General features: G+C 37.9%; 1 protein-coding gene across 1 annotated transcript in view; it reads right to left on the reverse strand.

Annotated features, from left to right (window-relative positions):
* Positions 1–303: 303 nt before the first annotated feature.
* Positions 304–20849, reverse strand: part of CYSLTR2 (cysteinyl leukotriene receptor 2) — a 38342-nt gene continuing 17796 nt past the window's right edge. The window contains exon 2 of the mRNA XM_030310499.1: positions 304–3102. Coding sequence (XP_030166359.1) covers positions 2064–3053 — 990 coding nt within the window. The 5' untranslated portion in view covers positions 3054–3102 and the 3' untranslated portion in view covers positions 304–2063. The remainder of the gene's footprint in view (positions 3103–20849) is intronic.

Raw genomic sequence — 20849 nt, forward strand, 5'->3', positions numbered from 1 at the left:
TCTATGTACTTTCACTAGTTCATCCCAACTTCTTCAAGAAAAATATAAATCTCTCCAAATTGATTGTTCAAATCAACTAGTTTCTTGTTTTTCTGCTACCACCAACATCCTGTGTTGTTCACCTTTCCCCTGTACTGGATTCCTTGTGTCTTAGATGTCATGGTTTCCTCTATCTTGGCTTAATCACTTATTTTGGAGGAGCACATCCTCACAGTAGGTTTCTGATAAAAAGTACTTGGGTAATAAAAGTGTTGAGACATTTCATATTGAAAATGTCTCTATCCTGATTTGTTTGTTGGTATGTTTTATGTTTGGACCTTTCCCCCCTGCCCATGTGTAGTGGTCATTGACTATTCATAATTAATAATGGGGCTCTAACAGGTTGACTAGATGCTCTCTGAATAGATTAGTTACAGTGTGGGCTTCCCTGTCAGGTAATAAGGCAGATGCTGGCTTTTATGTTGGGGAATCCTCAACAGTCTGTATCTGTTAGTCTTTTTCTTGCATTTCCCCATAGGTGAATTCTCCAGTCTATTGTTTTGACAGGATATTCTGTCAGCATCCAGACAGAGGAGTAAGAGAAGGGTTCTGGGACTCTTGTTTACAATGAAAACATTCACTTCTTCCCTGACTTTAGAACACTACCTCCCTCCCACACTCTACTCTTCCTGGGATCAACAACTCTAAAGAGAAAATCTCATGACAGTGAGGAGGGGTAGGTGCCTGGTGGGGGGAGGGAACTCTTATTCAGATTTTCAACCAATTTGCCTGAAGATTTGTAGGAAGAGCGGTAAAGTAAGCACCTGGCCAACCCTTCTGCATGGAGATTTTTTAAACTCTTACAAGCTGTGAGAACTTGAACAAGTTTCTTAATTTCTCTGAGCTTCCGTTTCTTCATTCATAGAGTGAATGGCTTTAGTGTGAGGGTTAAACGGGGTTCCTGAATGTCAAGTGCCTGGCACAAGTCTGCCCAGCGTGGAGAGGGCATTCAATTGTTGGTGGTACAATGTTCAGGGAGGTAGTAGTTGGTAGTCTCCCTAGCTTTTTTCAGTGGACAGAAAGGACCCCTTCCCACTATCCAGTTCTTTTCTATACTCCCTCAAAAGGAAAGCCACCCTACGCATGTTCTGCCAAGATATTAATAGAATTTCAGGGTACAACCACCTTTACAACTTACCCTCTACCCCACTCTCTCAGTGCCCAACCAAACCCTTAAAGCAACCTCCTCCATTCTGGCTCCCATGCAAATGGATTAATGAGCAGGACTGAGAACTGTAGTGCAGTCCAAACCCAAATCCTAAGAGTAATATTGACCCCCTCTATTCTGCTATTTCACACATAATCCCTCCACCCCCTAGGGTAATGGCCCAGTTCCTCCTCCTAGTCTTCTTATCCTTTCTAGTCCCCTGGCGAGAGAGACAAAGAGAACCTTCTTGCCTTCAGTGTGCTAGAGCCTCTCTCCCAGTGCAAAATAAGATTTGTCTTTCTCCCTACTTCTAACCAGCTCTTTCTTGCCCTAGTCCTTCTCTCCCTTTTTCTCTCACCTTTCTTTTTTGGGACCCTGACTGCCTTGTTAAAGGGCAGCCTTCTTCACAAAGTCTTTTCACTGATTCCTTAGGATACTTTTCTTATCTGCTCTGGAACCTCCTTTCGCTCTGGAACCTGGCTATATCTTAGGGGACTGAAGATGGAAGAGGAGCTGGAGAAGCTGGGGAAGTTGAAGTTGTCTTAAAGTTAATTTAGAATGGCTGGTAGAACAGAGATCTGGTACAGAATCTGAAGAAAATAAGCACCCAGTGTGCTCAGCATTTTTTCCCAGTCTAACATTTTAGGTTGCAAGACTAGTAGAGATTTTGTCTGCTACATTCTCATTTAGACTCAACCACTGAAAACACACCTAATAAAATGTTTGAAGTAGGACTTATTAACAGAAGTCATGGTCAATTAAATGTTAGGAATTGATCTTTGTTGGAAATAATGTAAATACATGGTCATGTGACTGGGACTATGGGTGAATGAAGGTGGACACAAGTATACAAGAACAGGCCTCATTTAATAACCCCTTAAACTTGTGTTTCCTCTTTCAACCACATGCAGACAGGAATGCTGCACTTTGTCTTCCATGGGTGATCTTTTCTGAGTGCAGACCTTAGTCTGTCCTTAAAATTTTCCCCAGCAAAATAATAGAGCAAAGGATTGAGGCAGCTATTGGCTGCTGCCAAGGTCAGTGTGATGACCACAGCTTTATGAAGATTGTCTTTGCATGTATCCACTTTCCACATGACCAGGTGGAGGGTTCTCAGTATGTGATAAGGCAGGAAACACAGAAGGAAGATGATCAAGGCAATGATGATGGTGATAAGTGCTTTCTTGTGAGAAACCCGCAGCCCAGATTCTGGGACCTTTACCTTTAACAGGACTCGAATGATTAGCAGATAACAGATGCTGAGCAAGCAGAATGGTAGCATGAAGCCTATCACCAAGGCAATGTAGTTCATCGTCTTCAGTTTAACAATTTTATTCATACTCAACTCTAAGCATAATGTGATATTGCCGTTCTGCTCAGAGCCATTGTTCAGAAGCACTACTGAGGAAGCCATGATAAGGACCCATATGACCACACACAGAATCCAGGCACTCCTGATACTAGCCACATGGAGGAACCGGAAGGGATGAACAGTTGCCAGAAAACGCACAATGCTCAGCACAGTCAGGAAATAAATGCTGCTGTACATGTTGACATACATAGAATAAGACATAATCCTGCAGCTCAGGTCCCCAAATATCCAATTGGAGCCTCTGATGTAATAGTCAACTCTGAAGGGCAGTGTACTTGTGAACAAAAAATCTGAAATGGCCAGGTTTAGCATGAAAACATTCACAGACGTGGACTTCTTATAAGGCTGCAGGAAAACATATATGGAAAATCCATTTCCCAAGGTTCCCCAGACAAATAGTATCAGGTACACGATGGGGTAAAAATCCCTTTTGAAGGTTTCGATTGAACAGTCCATGTTGCTGACATTACTGCTGAAGGTGCCATTGGGTTCCATTTATGATGTGGAGATATATAGAGGCAAGGGCATAAGTTTTCTCTCCACGCTGGATTTAAAAAAAAAACAAAACACAGACACAAAAAGTTACTTCCTGCTCACTACTTACATCTTTCCAGGTTTTAATGAAACAGGGAGAAATACTAGCTTTTCTTTGAAACTTGAGTCAAAAATATCAGCAAAGTTTTTACCATATGCTCCATTATATTTCATGATACATTTCTAGAATACAAAATAAACATTCATTTACTTTGTTGAAGCAGAAGCCTCAAACTTGGGAGACCTTTGGTCCGGTGCTTATGTTCATACTGCAGTCCAAATCTACCAGACAGCAGATGTCTCAACAAAATGTATGGAAGACAAAAGGAAGTGGCACAACATTTTCAAGTGCTGAAAGAGAAGTCTACCAACATTCTACTATGTTGAATAACAGTGGCAAGAGTGGACATCCCTATCTTGTTCCTGACTTTAGGGGGAAGGCTCTCAGTTTTTCCCCGTTGATGATATTGGCGTGGGGCCTTTCATATATGGCTTTTATGATCTCGAGGTATGATCCTTCTATCCCTACTTTCTTAAGGGTTTTTATCGAGAAAGGATGCTGTATTTTGTCAAATGCTTTCTTTGCATCTATTGAGAGGATCATGTGGTTCTTGTCCTTTCTTTTATTGATGTGATGAATCACATTGATTGTTTTGTGGATACTGAACCAGCCCTGCATCCCAGGTATAAATCCCACTTGGTCGTGGTGAATAATTTTTTTAATGTATTATTGGATCTGGTTGGCCAATATGTTGAGGAAGAAAAGTCTACAGTTCAGAGTTCTATAGCCAGCAAAAATATCCTTCAAATATAAAGGAGAAGTCAAGGCATTCTCAAATGATGGAAAACTAAGAGAATTTGTTGGCAGCAGACCTACGCTAAAAGAATGACTAAAAGAAGTTCTCATATCAGAAAGGAATCAATAAAAGAAGGAACCTAGGAACATCAGAAAGTAAGAACATGATAAGCAAAAATATGGGTAAGTACAATAGGATTTTCTTCTCTTTTTTGAGTCTAAGTTATGTTTGATGATTGAAACATTGTCTGGTGTGATGAGCTTTAATGTAGGGGAATTTTTAAAGATAATTATAACTATATTATAAATGGGGAAAGGTAAAAGGATACAAAGGAGGTAAGATTTCCACACTTCACTTGAGTTGGTAACATGATGATGCCAATAGACTGTGGTAAGTGATGTATCTGTAATGTAACACCTAGAGCAGCCATTAAAAAGCTATACAAAGAGATAAGTTCAAAACACTAGAGATAAATCAAACCAGAATACTTAAAAGTGTTCAAGTAGCCAACAGGAAGATAGGAAAAAGAAAATAGATAATACAAATAGAAAAATAAAATAAAATGGCACACTTATCCCTAAAAAATAAATAATTACAATAAATATAAATAGTGTAAATATACCAATTAAAATATAGATTGATAGACCGATATATCTATATCTGTCTATATATGTATATATAAATTATATGCTGTATATAAGAAATTCACAGTATTGACATGTTGAAAGTAAAAGGGTGAAAGACATATATGTCATGCAAACATTAATGAAAGGAAATCAGGAGTGGCTCTTAAGACCAGATAAAGTAAACTTTAGAACAGAGAAAATTATGCAAGGGACAATATATAGTGATAAAAGAGTTTATCTACCAAAAAGACACATCAATTCTAAATGTGTATACACCTAACAACAGTTACAAACTATGTGAAGCAAAAACTGATAGAACTGAAAGGAGAAATTGACAAGTTCATAGGTATAGTTGGTAATTTCAAAACCCTCTCTCAGTAAGTGATAGAGCAGCTAGACAAAAATCCACAAGAATACAGAAAAACTCAAATATAACATCAACCAACAGGAACCAATTGACATTTATAAAAAAATCCATTCAACCAAAGCAGAATACACATTCTTTTCAAGTGCCCACAAAACATATACCCAAATAAACCACATCCTGGGCCATAAAAAGAAAACCTCAACAGATTAAAAAAAATTGAAACCGTACAGAGTGTGCTCTATAACTACAATGGAATCAAACTAGATATCAACAGCAGAAAGATAATAGGAAAATCTCCAAATGCTTGGGCACTAAACAACACTCTTCTAAATATTCCATGGGTCAAAGAGGAAGTCTCAAGGGAAACCAAATAATATATTGAACTCAATAAAAATGAAAATGTATCATATCAAAATTTGTAGGGTATATCAAAAGCATTGCTAAGAGAGAACTGTAAAACACTAAATGCATACATTACAAAATAGTTTTAAATCAATCATCTAAGCTCCCATCTCAAGAAACTAAAAATTTTTTAAATGAGATAAACCCAAATCAAGAAAAAGGGGGCAAGTAATAAAGGTAAAAGCAGAAATCAAGGAAATTGAAAACAAAACAAAACAAAAATCAAGGAGAATCGATGAAAGAAAGAACTGGTTATTTGGAAAGATCAATACAATTGACAAACCTCTAGCAAGACAGACAAAAGTAAAAATAGAGCAGACACAAATTACCATTATCAAGAATGTGAAACAGGGAACATCATGATAGATACATCAAAAATATAATAAAGGAATACCATGATTACCTCTACAAGAATAAATTTGATAACCTAAAGGAAATGGATTAATTTCTTTTAAAAAAAAAACCTACCCCAACTCACCAAATACAAAATGATAAATTTAACTACTGAGAAAATTAAATTCTTAATTTAAAGCTGTAAAAGGAATCTCCAAGTCCAGGTGGTATCCCTGGAGACTTCTACCCAAATCTACCATATTTAAATAAGAATTAACACCAATTCCATGCAATCTCTTCCAGAAAACAGAAGAGGAGGATACATATCCCAGTTTATTTTACAAAGCTAGTATTACCTTGATATCAAAACCAGACACAGTATGAAACAAAAGACTACAGACCAATATTCTTTATGAATATAGACACAAAATCTCTTAGCAAAATATTAGCAAGTAAATTTTAGCAACATTACAAGAAGAATTATATATCATGACCAAGTATGGTTTATTTCATGCATTCAAGCCTGGCTCAATATTTAGAAAACAGTCAATGTAATTCATGTTAAGAGGCTAAATGAGAAAAATCATGTGATCATATCAATGAATGCAGAAAAAGCATATGAACAAAATCCAATACCCACTCTTGATCAAAACTCTTAGAAACAGAGGCATACAGGGGAACTTCGTCAACTTGATAATTATCAACAAAAAAACCCCGCTCATAGCTAACATAGTTAAGGGTGAAAGACTGCATGCCTTCTCCTTAAAATTGGGACCAATGCAAGGATGTCTACTCTTACTACTCTTATTTAACATAATGCTGTAAATTCTAGCCAGTGAAATAAGGCAAGAAAGGAAATCAACATCTTACTGATCAGAAAGGAAGAAAGAAAACACTCCCCATTTGCAGATGACATGACAGTTTACACAGAAAATCCCAAGGAATCTACACCAAAAAGTCATAGAAGTAACAAGTAAATTCAACCTAGTCACAGGATACAACACATAAAAATCAATTGTATTTTTATATACTAGCAATGAACATATGAACACATTGGAATAAGAAATACAGTACCATTTGCAATCATTCAAAAATAAAATGAAATACTTAAGTGTAAATCTAACAAGACATTCCAGAATTTATATGTTGAAAACTACAAGATGCTGATGAAAGAAATCAAAGTTCGAAGTAAATGGAGACACACACCATGTTCATGAATTGGAAGGCTCAACAGAATAAAGATGTCAATCTTTCCCAAATTGGTTTATAGGATTAATGAAATTCCTAATAAAATTCATGCAATACTTTTTTTGTTGTTGAAATAGATAAGATTATTCTAAAATTTATGTGGAAAGGGAAAGGAATTGGAAGTGCTCAAGAATGTGTGATATTGAAGGGATAGACACATAAATTAGTGGAACAAAACAGAGTACCTAAAAAAAGAGTTACACAAATATGCTTAACTAATTTTTGACAAAGGGCAAAAGAGATTCAACAGAAGAAAGATGGTATTTTTGTAGTGCTGGAGCAAGTGGACATCCATAGGCAAAAGAACGAACCATGACTTAAACCTCGTACCTTGGGGCGCCTGGGTGGCTCAGTCGGTTAAGCGGCCGACTTCGGCTCAGGTCATGATCTCGCGGTCCGTGAGGGCTGTGAGTTCAAGCCCCGTGTCGGGCTCTGTGCTGACAGCTCAGAGCCTGGAGCCTGTTTCAGATTCTGTGTCTCCCTCTCTCTGATCCTCCCCTGTTCATGCTCTGTCTGTCTCTGTCTCAAAAATAAATAAATGTTAAAAAAAAAATTAAAAAAAACAAAAACAAAAAAAAAAAACCTCGTACCTTATACAAAAATTAACAAAAATGGATCATAGACCAAATTAGTCAAATGTGAAACTATAACTTTTTTAGGAAAAAAAGCATATGATAAAATCTTTGGGATTTAAGGCTAGACAGAGAGTTCTTGGACATAACATCAAAAACATGATCCATGAAAGGAAAAATTGATAAATTGGAATTCATCAAGATGGAAAACTTTTGCACTGCAAAAAGTTCTGTTAAGAGGATGAAAAGATAAGCTACAGACTAGGAGACAATATTTGCAAAACACAGATTCGACAAAGGACCAGTGTCTACAATATATAAAACTCAACAGTAAAAACCAAACCAACCAAACAAAACAAACAATCTGATTAGAAAATAGGCAAAAGACATGAAGAGATATTTCAGGTGTGTAGATGACATATAGGTACATAAAAGTTTGTCCAATAGCATTAGCCATTAAGGAGATGCCAACTATAACTACCATGGGATAGAACTACACATCTATTAGAATGGCTTAAAAAAAAAAAATAGTGATAACCCCAAGACATTCTAGTTACCAATCAGACTTGTAAATGTAGTAAATTGTGACAATTGTTTCCTAAACTTCTAATACCCATTGTATAGTCTGTCTATTGTCTTGAGTGTTGTTTGCCCCTCAGAGGAAAAGTTTATAAGGAAAAGACAAGGAAAGACCCCACTAGTCCATCTTCCAGCTGCCCCAGGGACTGAGTGTTCAGAAGGACTGACATTCTTTGCACAAATTTTGTCCTTTGGATCAACTTGGTGTAAGGTCATCATTTCAAAAATTGGAATGACTTCCTCTGTCATATCTTTGTGACCCTGAGATCTGCTTTGTTGTTTATTCAGCCCTAACTTGAGACAGGTGACCTTTGCCCAAATTTCAGAGGCAGAAGTGCAGACAAGCACCATCCTTACACCACCGCAGGTCTCCTGGGGCCCACTCAACTTCAAACTGCGCATCTCCCAGGGCCAAGAGGTTTCCTTCAGCATTTCCTCCCTGTAAAGCACTCGTGCAACTGGCACAATATCACCAGGGACAATTCAGAATTGTAATGGCCGCTTTGGGGAAGTTTTGACATAAACAAGATTGTTTACTTGAGAGGCACTCTAGAAACAAAAAGTGAGGCAACTTTCAAGAGGAAGTTGTCTAAAAGAAAGATTCTTTTATTTAATGTTGGTGATACCCCTTCCTTTACTTCCATCTGTTGGGGACTAATAAATGCTGGATTTTTTTTGTTTTTTGTTTTTTTTAAATCAGTCATTGACAAAATTGGCAAGGATGTAAGCCAATTTTGATGTCACTACTTTTCATGTATATATTTTGAAATATGTTGGGTTTTTTTTTTTTTTTTTAGATTTTATTTTTAAGTAATCTCTTCACCCAATGTGGGGCTTGAACTCACAACCCTGAAGTCAAGAGTTGCATGCTCCTCCGACTGAGACAGCCAGGCACCCCCCAAAAATTGTTTTTCTATATACAACCTTTCTTCTCAGAGGGAACATAATTGTCTTTTTTTAGTGTTAATGTCATATTCATCTAAAGGAGTTTCCTCTTCCTTTTTGTTTTTCATTTCCTCTTTCTCATTTTCCTTCTCTTAAGAAATAATGATTACTTGATTAAGAGTCCTTCACTCTTTATGTGTACATTTGAGGAATGTATAGTCCAGATAAATAGGTGAAATGTCTGAAATATAAAAAAAGACAAAGTTATTAAGATGTATTCCATTTGTGGACCCTAAAAGTATATTTACATAATAGCTTTGTTATTACACTTGTGAGAAAAGAAAGGGCATTACTTTCAAGTTAAAAGAAGATAACATTTTTAGCATGATTCAGAGTCTTTAAAAATTAGTTTAATATATAAAAACTAGTGTCAGCACAATATTTTGGTTTGTACAAGGCCAGGATTAAATTTCTTTTGATTAAACTGAATTTCCTGCATTGTTTATGAATTAAGCAATATTCCACTACTTCCATAACTTGTTTAAAATTCAAAATTATACATATAAAATTGTATTTAACTAAAATGACCGATAACAATGAATGCCTTTTTAAAGGTTTAATTTTATGACATTCTAACTTTGGGACAAAGCATAAGAATTTAATATTTTAACTAAAATTATAATTTCCTAAAATTATGATTATAATTTATAATTATAATTATAAATCCTTAACTAACTTTAGGACCTTAGACAAATAATTAATAAATAATCTTTAGATGCCTAAACAGTTTCTAAATAAGAAACAGATACAAAACAGTGATCATTACATGTAATTTTTTCCTTAGTTTTTACAAGGGCAGTAGATGAACAAAATTTGTAAATACCTTTGAATTATACTTTTTAATTATATTATACTTTAAAATTATTTAAATTGCATGACATAAATGCTAGTAGATAGAAAAATATCTGAATTATTCTTTATTTTCTCTCCTCTAAATTTTCTTATGCTTAATGAAAAAGAAGGTTGATTATTTTGGTTAAAGATGATAATTAATATAAATAGTTAATACAGAGAAATACAAATATGCATAGAAGATAATGATATGATTTTCTGTTTGTTTATTAAGAAAACTAAAATAGTTTATTCAGAGGGTAAATTTAATTTGATACACCCTTTGTTTTATTTAATAGATTTAATTTTAAAGCTATAGTTCAATACTTTAAATTCATTACTATTTGTGTATTTATACATTTGTGAATGCCTAAATGCATACGTATGAGGGCATATTAATAAATCCTTTATTATAGATTGTTTTAGGAATAATGTACAAAAAAGTAATATTAGAATTAGTCTTTTTAATATAAAATACTTAGGTTATTTTATACTCATTAATAAAGATTTTTGTAAATAAAATATTCTGTTAAATTTCAGTGCTTCTGATATAATTTTACATCATTTTTAAAAAGATTCCTTGCTTTCAAAATAAAGTTTCTAATAATTATTGTTGAGTATTTTTATAATGTTGCCTATAGTTATTTCTTGACTCTGAGTTATATCTTCTCTCATCAAACAATTATTCCTGATTCTTTCCCAAATCCAGGCCCCCAATTTAGGATAAAGCTATTTATATGCCATTTGTGCCTAAACCATCTTTGGGTTTTACTACAATGGCCAAGGGGTAACACAAGATTTGTTCTTTCATCCTATGAAAGAAAGAAAAAATGAGAATAATTAGATTTCTAAAAATCCTTTGAATTTTGATTAATATAAAGCATTATAAGAGTGTATTTATTAACCAAACTTAGTAATAAAAAAGCTCATAAATTACCATAAAAAAGGTTGAAGTCCCTAAGTTAATTACACTTAGGTAAAATATGCTAATACAAATATCTTTGAGGGATTGCATACTTTTTAAGTTAAAAGAAGCATGCTTATGTTTAAATACAAAGATTTCTATAGCTGAGTATAAAAAGATTTTTTCCAGGGTTCTAGGCTCACAAACACTTTTTCCTTTTTTGGCATGACAAATCTCAATAAGCACTAGACTTTCTGAGTCAATCACATGGGAATCATCAGAGACTAACTGTTGATTTCAGTCTTTCATTAGATCTCATTAAGCCATCTTGTTTAAGACTGATAGCAACTCCAGCAGGCTTATAGAGGCCTTACATCCACTTAGTCAACTTAGTTCTATGGTCTCCACTAAACTTTTAACAGTCTCCCTGTCGGTGGTGTCTGGCTGACTCAGTCAGAAGAATATGTGACTCTTGATCTCTGGGTCATGAGTTCAAGCCCCACATTAGGTGTAGAGATTACTTAAAAGAAATAGTTTTCCTGTCATACAGACTCTCCTATTGATAGAAATAACCTGGGACTTCTCAGCCAATCACATAACTTCCTATATAATTTTGCTGGTTTCCCTTAAAACATCATCATCTGTTGCTTTAACACTAAACTAGCTACCCTCCTTTCCTCATCTATTAAAAAAAAGCCCATGATGGGTTACCTCAGTAATGGAGGTATCCATACTTTGCATGGACCTTTTAGATTCTCCCTTGGATATCCCTGATTTAATTTTGTTTGTTGGTTGGTTCCTACTTTGGAAGAAAAACTGAAATTTCCAAGCAGGCTATGCTTGAATTTACCCTTGAAATATGAGTTTTACCTTGAAATAAAATCAATTCAGATGACTAAATTAATTGCCTTTACTCAGACTTGCTGACAAAAGGATAAAAGAACCAATATTTATACTTATACATGGAATATGATTTTGGATCCATCCATGAATTCAAAATAGTTTAGAAATAGAGATTTCCTGACACTACAAGACTCCCTATAAAGTAGACAATGAATCAAAGAACCTTGAGATGTCTTGCTCTTACCCAAAGAGAAAGCCATAATAAAAGTAGAGTTTAGCAAGCCCATTTCATGGTTTACCTACAATGGCAGAGATAAACTGGCAATGATATTGAACCAACACTGGCAGGGAATTTGAAGGCTATTGCTAAGGACATTCTTTTTTTTTTTTTTTTTAAATATATGAAATTTATTGTCAAATTGGTTTCCATACAACACCCAGTGCTCATCCTAAAAGGTGCCCTCCTCAATACCCATCACCCACCCTCCCCTCCCTCCCACCCCCCATCAACCCTCAGTTTGTTCTCAGTTTTTAACAGTCTCTTATGCTTTGGCTCTCTCCCACTCTAACCTCTTTTTTTTTTTTTTTCCTTCCCTTCCCCCATGGGTTTCTGTTAAGTTTCTCAGGATCCACATAAGAGTGAAACCATATGGTATCTGTCTTTCTCTGTATGGCTTATTTCACTTAGCATCACACTCTCCAGTTCCATCCACGTTGCTACAAAAGGCCATGTTTCATTCTTTCTCATTGCCACGTAGTATTCCATTGTGTATATAAACCACAATTTCTTTATCCATTCATCAGTTGATGGACATTTAGGCTCTTTCCATAATTTGGCTATTGTTGAGAGTGCTGCTATAAACATTGGGGTACAAGTGCCCCTATGCATCAGTACTCCTGTATCCCTTGGATAAATTCCTAGCAGTGCTATTGCTGGGTCCTAGGGTAGGTCTATTTTTAATTTTCTGAGGAACCTCCACACTGCTTTCCAGAGCGGCTGCACCAATTTGCATTCCCACCAACAGTGCAAGAGAGTTCCCATTTCTCCACATCCTCTCCAGCATCTATAGTCTCCTGATTTGTTCATTTTGGCCACTCGGACTGGCGTGAGGTGATATCTGAGTGTGGTTTTGATTTGTATTTCCCTGATAAGGAGCGACGTTGAACATCTTTTCATGTGCCTGTTGGCCATCCGGATGTCTTCTTTAGAGAAGTGTCTATTCATGTTTTCTGCCCATTTCTTCACTGGGTTATTTGTTTTTCGGGTGTGGAGTTTGGTGAGCTCTTTATAGATTTTGGATACTAGCCCTTTGTCCGATATGTCATTTGCAAATATCTTTTCCCATTCCGTTGGTTGCCTTTTAGTTTTGTTGGTTGTTTCCTTTGCTGTGCAGAAGATTTTTATCTTCATAAGGTCCCAGTAATTCACTTTTGCTTTTAATTCCCTTGCCTTTGGGGATGTGTCGAGTAAGAGATTGCTGTGGCTGAGGTCAGAGAGGTCTTTTCCTGCTTTCTCCTCTAAGGTTTTGATGGTTTCCTGTCTCACATTCAGGTCCTTTATCCATTTTGAGTTTATTTTTGTGACTGGTGTGAGAAAGTGATCTAGTTTCAACCTTCTGCATGTTGCTGTCCAGTTCTCCCAGCACCATTTGTTAAAGAGACTGTCTTTTTTCCATTGGATGTTCTTTCCTACTTTGTCAAAGATGAGTTGGCCATACGTTTGTGGGTCTAGTTCTGGGGTTTCTATTCTATTCCATTGGTCTATTTGTCTGTTTTTGTGCCAATACCATGCTGTCTTGATGATTACAGCTTTGTAGTAGAGGCTAAAGTCTGGGATTGTGATGCCTCCTGCTTTGGTCTTCTTCTTCAAAATTCCTTTGGCTATTTGGGGCCTTTTGTGGTTCCATATGAATTTTAGGATTGCTTGTTCTAGTTTCGAGAAGAATGCTGGTGCAATTTTGATTGGGATTGTATAGAATGTGTAGATAGCTTTGGGTAGTATTGACATTTTGACAATATTTATTCTTCCAATCCATGAGCAGGGAATGTCTTTCCATTTCTTTATATCTTCTTCAATTACCTTCATAAGCTTTCTATAGTTTTCAGCATACAGATCTTACATCTTTGGTTAGATTTATTCCTAGGTATTTTATGCTTCTTGGTGCAGTTGTGAATGGGATCAGTTTCTTTATTTGTCTTTCTGTTGCTTCATTGTCAGTGTATAAGAATGCAACTGATTTCTGTACATTGATTTTGTATCCTGCAACTTTGCTGAATTCATGTATCAGTTCTAGCAGACTTTTGGTGGAGTCTATCGGATTTTCCATGTATAATATCATGTCATCTGCAAAAAGCGAAAGCTTGACTTCATCTTTGCCAATTTGGATGCCTTTGATTTCCTTTTGTTGTCTGATTGCTGATGCTAGAACTTCCAGCACTATGTTAAACAACAGCGGTGAGAGTGGACATCCCTGTCGTGTTCCTGATCTCAGGGAAAAAGCTCTCAGTTTTTCCCCGTTGAGGATGATGTTAGCTGTGGGCTTTTCATAAATGGCTTTTATGATCTTTAAGTATGTTCCTTCTATCCCGACTTTCTCAAGGGTTTTTATTAAGAAAGGGTGCTGGATTTTGTCAAAGGCCTTTTCTGCATCGATTGACAGGATCATATGGTTCTTCTCTTTTTTTTTTGTTAATGTGATGTATCACGTTGATTGATTTGCGAATGTTGAACCAGCCCTGCATCCCAGGAATGAATCCCACTTGATCATCGTGAATAATTCTTTTTATATGCCGTTGAATTCGATTTGCTAGTATCTTATTGAGAATTTTTGCATCCATATTCATCAGGGATATTGGCCTGTAGTTCTCTTTTTTGACTGGGTCTCTGTCTGGTTTAGGAATCAAAGTAATACTGGCTTCATAGAATGAGTCTGGAAGTTTTCCTTCCCTTTCTATTTCTTGGAATAGCTTGAGAAGGATAGGTATTATCTCTGCTTTAAATGTCTGGTAGAACTCCCCTGGGAAGCCATCTGGTCCTGGACTCTTATTTGTTGGGAGATTTTTGATAACCGATTCAATTTCTTCGCTGGTTATGGGTCTGTTCAAGCTTTCTATTTCCTCCTGATTGAGTTTTGGAAGAGTGTGGGTGTTTAGGAATTTGTCCATTTCTTCCAGGTTGTCCAATTTGTTGGCATATAATTTTTCATAGTATTCCCTGATAATTGTTTGTATCTCTGAGGGATTGGTTGTAATAATTCCATTTTCATTCATGATTTTATCTATTTGGGTCACCTCCCTTTTCTTTTTGAGAAGCCTGGCTAGAGGTTTGTCAATTTTGTTTATTTTTTCAAAAAACCAACTCTTGGTTTTATTGATCTGCTCTACAGTTTTTTTAGATTCTATATTGTTTATTTCTGCTCTGATCTTTATTATTTCTCTTGTTCTGCTGGGTTTAGGCTGCCTTTGCTGTTCTGCTTCTATTTCCTTTAGGTGTGCTGTTAGATTTTGTATTTGGGATTTTTCTTGTTTCTTGAGATAGGCCTGGATTGCAATGTATTTTCCTCTCAGGACTGCCTTCGCTGCAGCCCAAAGCGTTTGGATTGTTGTATTTTCATTTTCGTTTGTTTCCATATATTTTTTGATTTCTTCTCTAATGGCCTGGTTGACCCACTCATTCGTTAGTAGGGTGTTCTTTAACCTCCATGCTTTTGGAGGTTTTCCAGACTTTTTCCTGTGGTTGATTTCAAGCTTCATAGCATTGTGGTCTGAAAGTATGCATTGGTATAATTTCAATTCTTGTAAACTTATGAAGGGCTGTTTTGTGACCCAGTATATGATCTATCTTGGAGAATGTTCCATGTGCACTCGAGAAGAAAGTATATTCTGTTGCTTTGGGATGCAGAGTTCTAAATATATCTGTCAAGTCCATCTGATCCAATATATCATTCAGGGCCCTTGTTTCTTTATTGACCGTGTGTCTGGATGATCTATCCATTTCTGTAAGTGGGGTGTTAAAGTCCCCAGCAATTACCACATTCTTATCAATAAGGTTGCTTATGTTTATGAGTAATTGTTTTATATATTTGGGGGCTCCGGTATTTGGCGCATAGACATTTATAATTGTTAGCTCTTCCTGATGGATAGACCCTGTAATTATTATATAATGCCCTTCTTCATCTCTTGTTACAGCCTTTAATTTAAAGTCTAGTTTGTCTGAGATAAGTATGGCTACTCCAGCTTTCTTTTGGCTTCTAGTAGCATGATAAATAGTTCTCCATCCCCTCACTCTCAATCTAAAGGTGTCCTCAGGTCTAAAATGAGTCTCTTGTAGACAGCAAATAGATGGGTCTTGTTTTTTTATCCATTCTGATATCCATTCTGTCTTTTGGTTGGCGCATTTAATCCATTTACATTCAGTGTTATTATAGAAAGATACGGGTTTAGAGTCATTGTGATGTCTGTATGTTTTATGCTTGTAGTGATGTCTCTTGTACTTTGTCTCACAGAATCCCCCTTAGGATCTCTTGTAGGGCTGGTTTAGTGGTGACAAATTCCTTCAGTTTTTGTTTGTTTGGGAAGACCTTTATCTCTCCTTCTATTCTAAATGACAGACTTGCTGGATAAAGGATTCTCGGCTGCATATTTTTCCTGTTTAGCACACTGAAAATATCGTGCCAATCCTTTCTGGCCTGCCAAGTTTCAAAAGAGAGATCAGTCACGAGTCTTATAGGTCTCCTTTTATATGTGAGGGCACGTTTATCCCTTGCTGCTTTCAGAATTTTCTCTTTATCCTTGTATTTTGCCAGTTTCACTATGATATGTCATGCAGAAGATCGATTCAAGTTACGTCTGAAGGGAGTTCTCTCTGCCTCTTGGATTTCAATGCCTTTTTCCTTCCCCAGTTCAGGGAAGTTCTCAGCTATAATTTCTTCAAGTACCCCTTCAGCACCTTTCCCTCTCTCTTCCTCCTCTGGGATACCAATTATGCGTATATTATTTCTTTTTAGTGTATCACTTAGTTCTCTAATTTTCCCCTCATACTCCTGGATTTTTTTATCTCTCTTTCTCTCAGCTTCCTCTTTTTCCATAACTTTATCTTCTAGTTCACCTATTCTCTCCTCTGCCTCTTCAATCCGAGCTGTCGTCATTTCCATTTTGTTTTGCATTTCATTTAAAGCGCTTTTCAGCTCCTCGTGACTGTTCCTTAGTCCCTTGATCTCTGTAGCAAGAGATTCTCTGCTGTCCTCTATACTGTTTTCCAGCCCAGCGATTAATTTTATGACTATTATTCTAAATTCACTTTCTGTTATATCATTTAAATCCTTTTTGATCAGTTCATTAGCTGTTGTTATTTCCTGGAGATTCTTCTGAGGGGAATTCTTCCGCTTGGTCATTTTGGATAGTCCCTGGAGTGGTGCGGACCTGCAGGGCACTTCCCCTGTGCTGTGGTGTATAACTGGAGTTGGTGGGAGGGGCCGCAGTCCGACCTGATGTCTGCCCCCAGCCCACCGCTGGGGCCCCAGTCAGACTGGTGTGTGCCTTCTCTTCCCCTCTCCTAGGGGCGGGATTCACTGTGGGGTGACGTGGCCCGTCTGGGCTACTTGCACACTGCCAGGCTTGTGGTGCTGGGGATCTGGCGTATTAGCTGGGGTGGGTAGGCAAAGTGCACGGGGGCAGGAGGGGCAGGCTTAGCTCGCTTCTCCTTAGGTGATCCACTTCAGGAGGGGCCCTGTGGCAGCAGGAGGGAGTCAGATCCACTGCCGGAGGTTTGGCTCTGCAGAAGAACAGAGTTGGGTGTTTGCCCGGAGGGAGCAAGTTCCCTGGCAGGAACTGATTCCCTTTGGGATTTGGGCTGGGGGATAGGTGGGGGAAATGGCGCTGGCGAGCGCCTTTGTTCCCCACCAAAGTGAGCTCTGTCGTCCGGGGGCTCAGCAGCTCTCCCTCCCTTTGTCCTCCAGCCTTCCCGCTTTCTGAGCAGAGCTGTTAACTTATGACCTCCCAGACGCTAAGTCGCGCTTGCTGTCCGAACACACTCTGTCCGTCCGGCCCCTCCGCTTTTGCAGGCCAGACTCAGGGGCTCTGCTTGGCCGGTGAGCCGCCCCTCCACCCCGGCTCCCTCCCGCCAGTCCGTGGATCGCGCACCGCCTCGCCGCCCTTCCCACCCTCTTCCGTGGGCCTCTCGTCTGCGCTTGGCTCCGGAGACTCCGTTCTGCTAATCCTCTGGTGGTTTTCTGGGTTATTTAGGCAGGTGTAGGTGGAATCTAAGTGATCAGCAGGACGCGAGGTGAGCCCAGCGTCCTCCTACGCCGCCATCTTCTTCCCCCCTCGCTAAGGACATTCTAATGCGTGCCCTACCTGCCATCAACACAATTCTAGCAAGTCTGTAAAGGTACAACATGGACAACAACAGCCCCAAGGCTCCTTTGAACATCCCCAGAAGATCTGTGAATGTGTTCTGGTTATTGTTTATTCTCAGAGTGTGTTAAGGCTTTTCTTTGCTAGAGAGCTCTGGCTGTATGGTAGAAAAAAAAATTGCTTAATTTGGGAATCCCAACCTGTCTCTTCAGTAAGAGACACACATTTCACTGACATAGTCATCAAAGAACTGTAAAGCTTTACCCTTTACTTAGAAACAATACTCCTTATCCACGGACAACAGGGAAAGTAACAACTAATGGAATTGTAAAATCCTCAAACTTCTAATGGTTGAAGTATTTCCATTGGCCTTGATTGCAGACAATGAGATCAGTCCCCTCTAGAACCAACAAAGTATCTCCTCCTGAGTATATAACAAGCTGCCTTGAGCATTTGGGAATTACTTCCAATCTTTGATCCTATCCTATTGCCATCTAACGTGATGACTATAGGAAAGCTGCATTTCCAAAGTATTCTCCAAAGCAGTCTCTGATCAGAAACCTAGATATTTGGTCTTCTGGAAAAGACCTCAGAGAAAAACTTTTCTTGATCCCAGATGGAAAATACCCTATTGTTATCTTTAACAACTGACATTGTATTAACATTCCAATATTTTAATTTTTGGACTCATGTCTCCCAAGTAAAAAGACATTCAGAACTCCCCCCCCCAACTACTGGAAGTCCATTCCTTTGAAAGACCTCAAACCCGGGGTGCCTGGGTGGCTCAGTCGGTTAAGCATCCGACTTCGGCTCAGGTCATGATCTCACGGTCCGTGAGTTCGAGCCCCGCATCGGGCTCTGTGCTGACAGCTCAGAGCCTGGAGCCTGTTTCGGATTCTGTGTCTCCCTCTCTCTCTGCCCCTCCCCTGTTCATGCTCTGTCTCTCTCTGTCTCAAAAATAAATAAACGTTAAAAAAAAAAATTTTTTTTTAAAAAGAAAGACCTCAAATTGAAGATTTTTAGAAATTCTCCAGAAGTTGTTGATTTACAGAAGTGGGAAACTTCTGCCCAAAGCAGTGAAACAAATACTGACTGCAGAAGCAGATGGCTTTCACACAAGACAGAACAAAATTTTCTAATTCTTTAGCACCCTCTTCTTTCCCTTTACTAGTCATCTTGTTCATCATTGTACTTTTACCATATTAACTAATGTAATCTCCCTTATCTTCATCCTTTGACCTATTATAGTCTTTGCCACTTAAGAGAAAACAAAATTCTCTGGGTTGTTTTTTCTTAGGCCATAGCCACTATTCTGAATTTAACTGATTACTGACAAAATTTAACAACTAAAAACTAGCAAACGGGTGGCTGGGTGGTTCAGTCCATTAGGCTTCTGACTCTTGGTCTTGGCTCAGGTCATGATCTCACAGTTCGTGAGATGGACTCCCACATCAGTGTCTGTGTTGACAATGGAGAGCCTGCTTGGGATTCTCTCTCTCTCTCTCTCTCTCTCTCTCTCTCTCTCTTCTCCCCCCCCCCTCTCTGTCTCTCCTTGGCTAATGCGAGCTCTTGTGATGTGCACTTTCTCTTTCTCAAAATAAATAAATAAGCTTAAAAAATAAAAAAAAAAACAAGCAAACAAAAAACAAAAAAAAAACACTTCAAGAGATAAATTTTCTTCTATATATCCCTTCTTATATTTAAATTTCCCTTGCATAATTAACCCCCAATTTCAGGCTTATTAAATTGTACATTGGCCCCATATCAACAAAATGCTTCTGCTGAATTCCTTACAACCCTATCAGCAAAACCTGACACTTTGGGAGTAAGAACAAAGATTTGGTCTAACTTGGATAGAAATTGCTACTTTATTTTCTTTCACAACCTTCCAGCTTGCTGTGCAGGACCTGTTTGACTCCACTGAAGGAGAATCTGTCCACCTCAAGTGACTTTCCACCACAGATGCTCAAATAAAGAAAAAGGCTCATTCCTGTTTTGATAAATGATTCTTAAATTCCCAGTACCACCAGGTTACTTCTTATGTGGACATCAGGCTTACACCCACCTGCCACACACTGCCCTATGTATTCAAGATCATCGTTAGAGAACATCAGATATTTAAAACTACCACCCCTCCAGGAATCATGTTTCCCTAAAAAGAATACACAGAGACATCTGAAAGAGGCAGGCACAGGCTTACGAGAGAACTGTCAGGAAAGATTACTAAGTCCCCGGCATGCATACTGTGCAAGCAACAACTACCAGAGTTGAAATAATCTAACTGGAAAGAATTACTCATAACTTATCTCTGACCTTGGCAAAAATCTTAAAGGGTCCAACTTCTTCTCTGAAAGCTGACAAAAACTCTCTCCTTGATCAAACTCTAGCCAGGCTCCTCTGAGCCCTCTTCCTGACTGGGCTTCTACCTTGGTCTGTAAGGACTTGAATAAAGGACTAACAGTTTTTTTTTTAACAGCTCAGGGTCATATCTCTAGGATGACCATAACCTTCCCTTATTATAGAGCCTGAAAAAACTCAAGGATGTCAAAAGAATTTACTATTTGTTCCAGCCAACCTGAAGATAGGGCTCCTGGCCCCCAGGCTCTGTGGGAGGGTAGAATCCTAAACTTCATAAGTGTCAGTTAGCAAATCCAGATGCAGTTTCCACTATTTGCAATTTTTTACTTCCCTGACTCTGCTGAGCTCCTGTTTACCACCCCCCCCCCCCCTTCCTTCCTTCTTCCTTAAAAACATCCACTCATCTCTGTAAAAATTGAAGTTGAGTTCAGTTCATGTTGGAGTCTTTTCTCTACTGCAACAGTATAAAATCTGTCCTTTAGTGTCTGGCTTTGCTTTATCTTTGACAAATCCTAGGTTTAAATGTAAATTCATGAGGCAGAGTTGTCACAGATAATAACATAGTCCTTAATTTCTTCTTAACTAGCCAAAGAGAAAT

The sequence above is a fragment of the Lynx canadensis genome, chromosome A1, assembly GCF_007474595.2.
Source record: "Lynx canadensis isolate LIC74 chromosome A1, mLynCan4.pri.v2, whole genome shotgun sequence".
In the NCBI taxonomy this organism is placed as follows: domain Eukaryota; kingdom Metazoa; phylum Chordata; class Mammalia; order Carnivora; family Felidae; genus Lynx; species Lynx canadensis.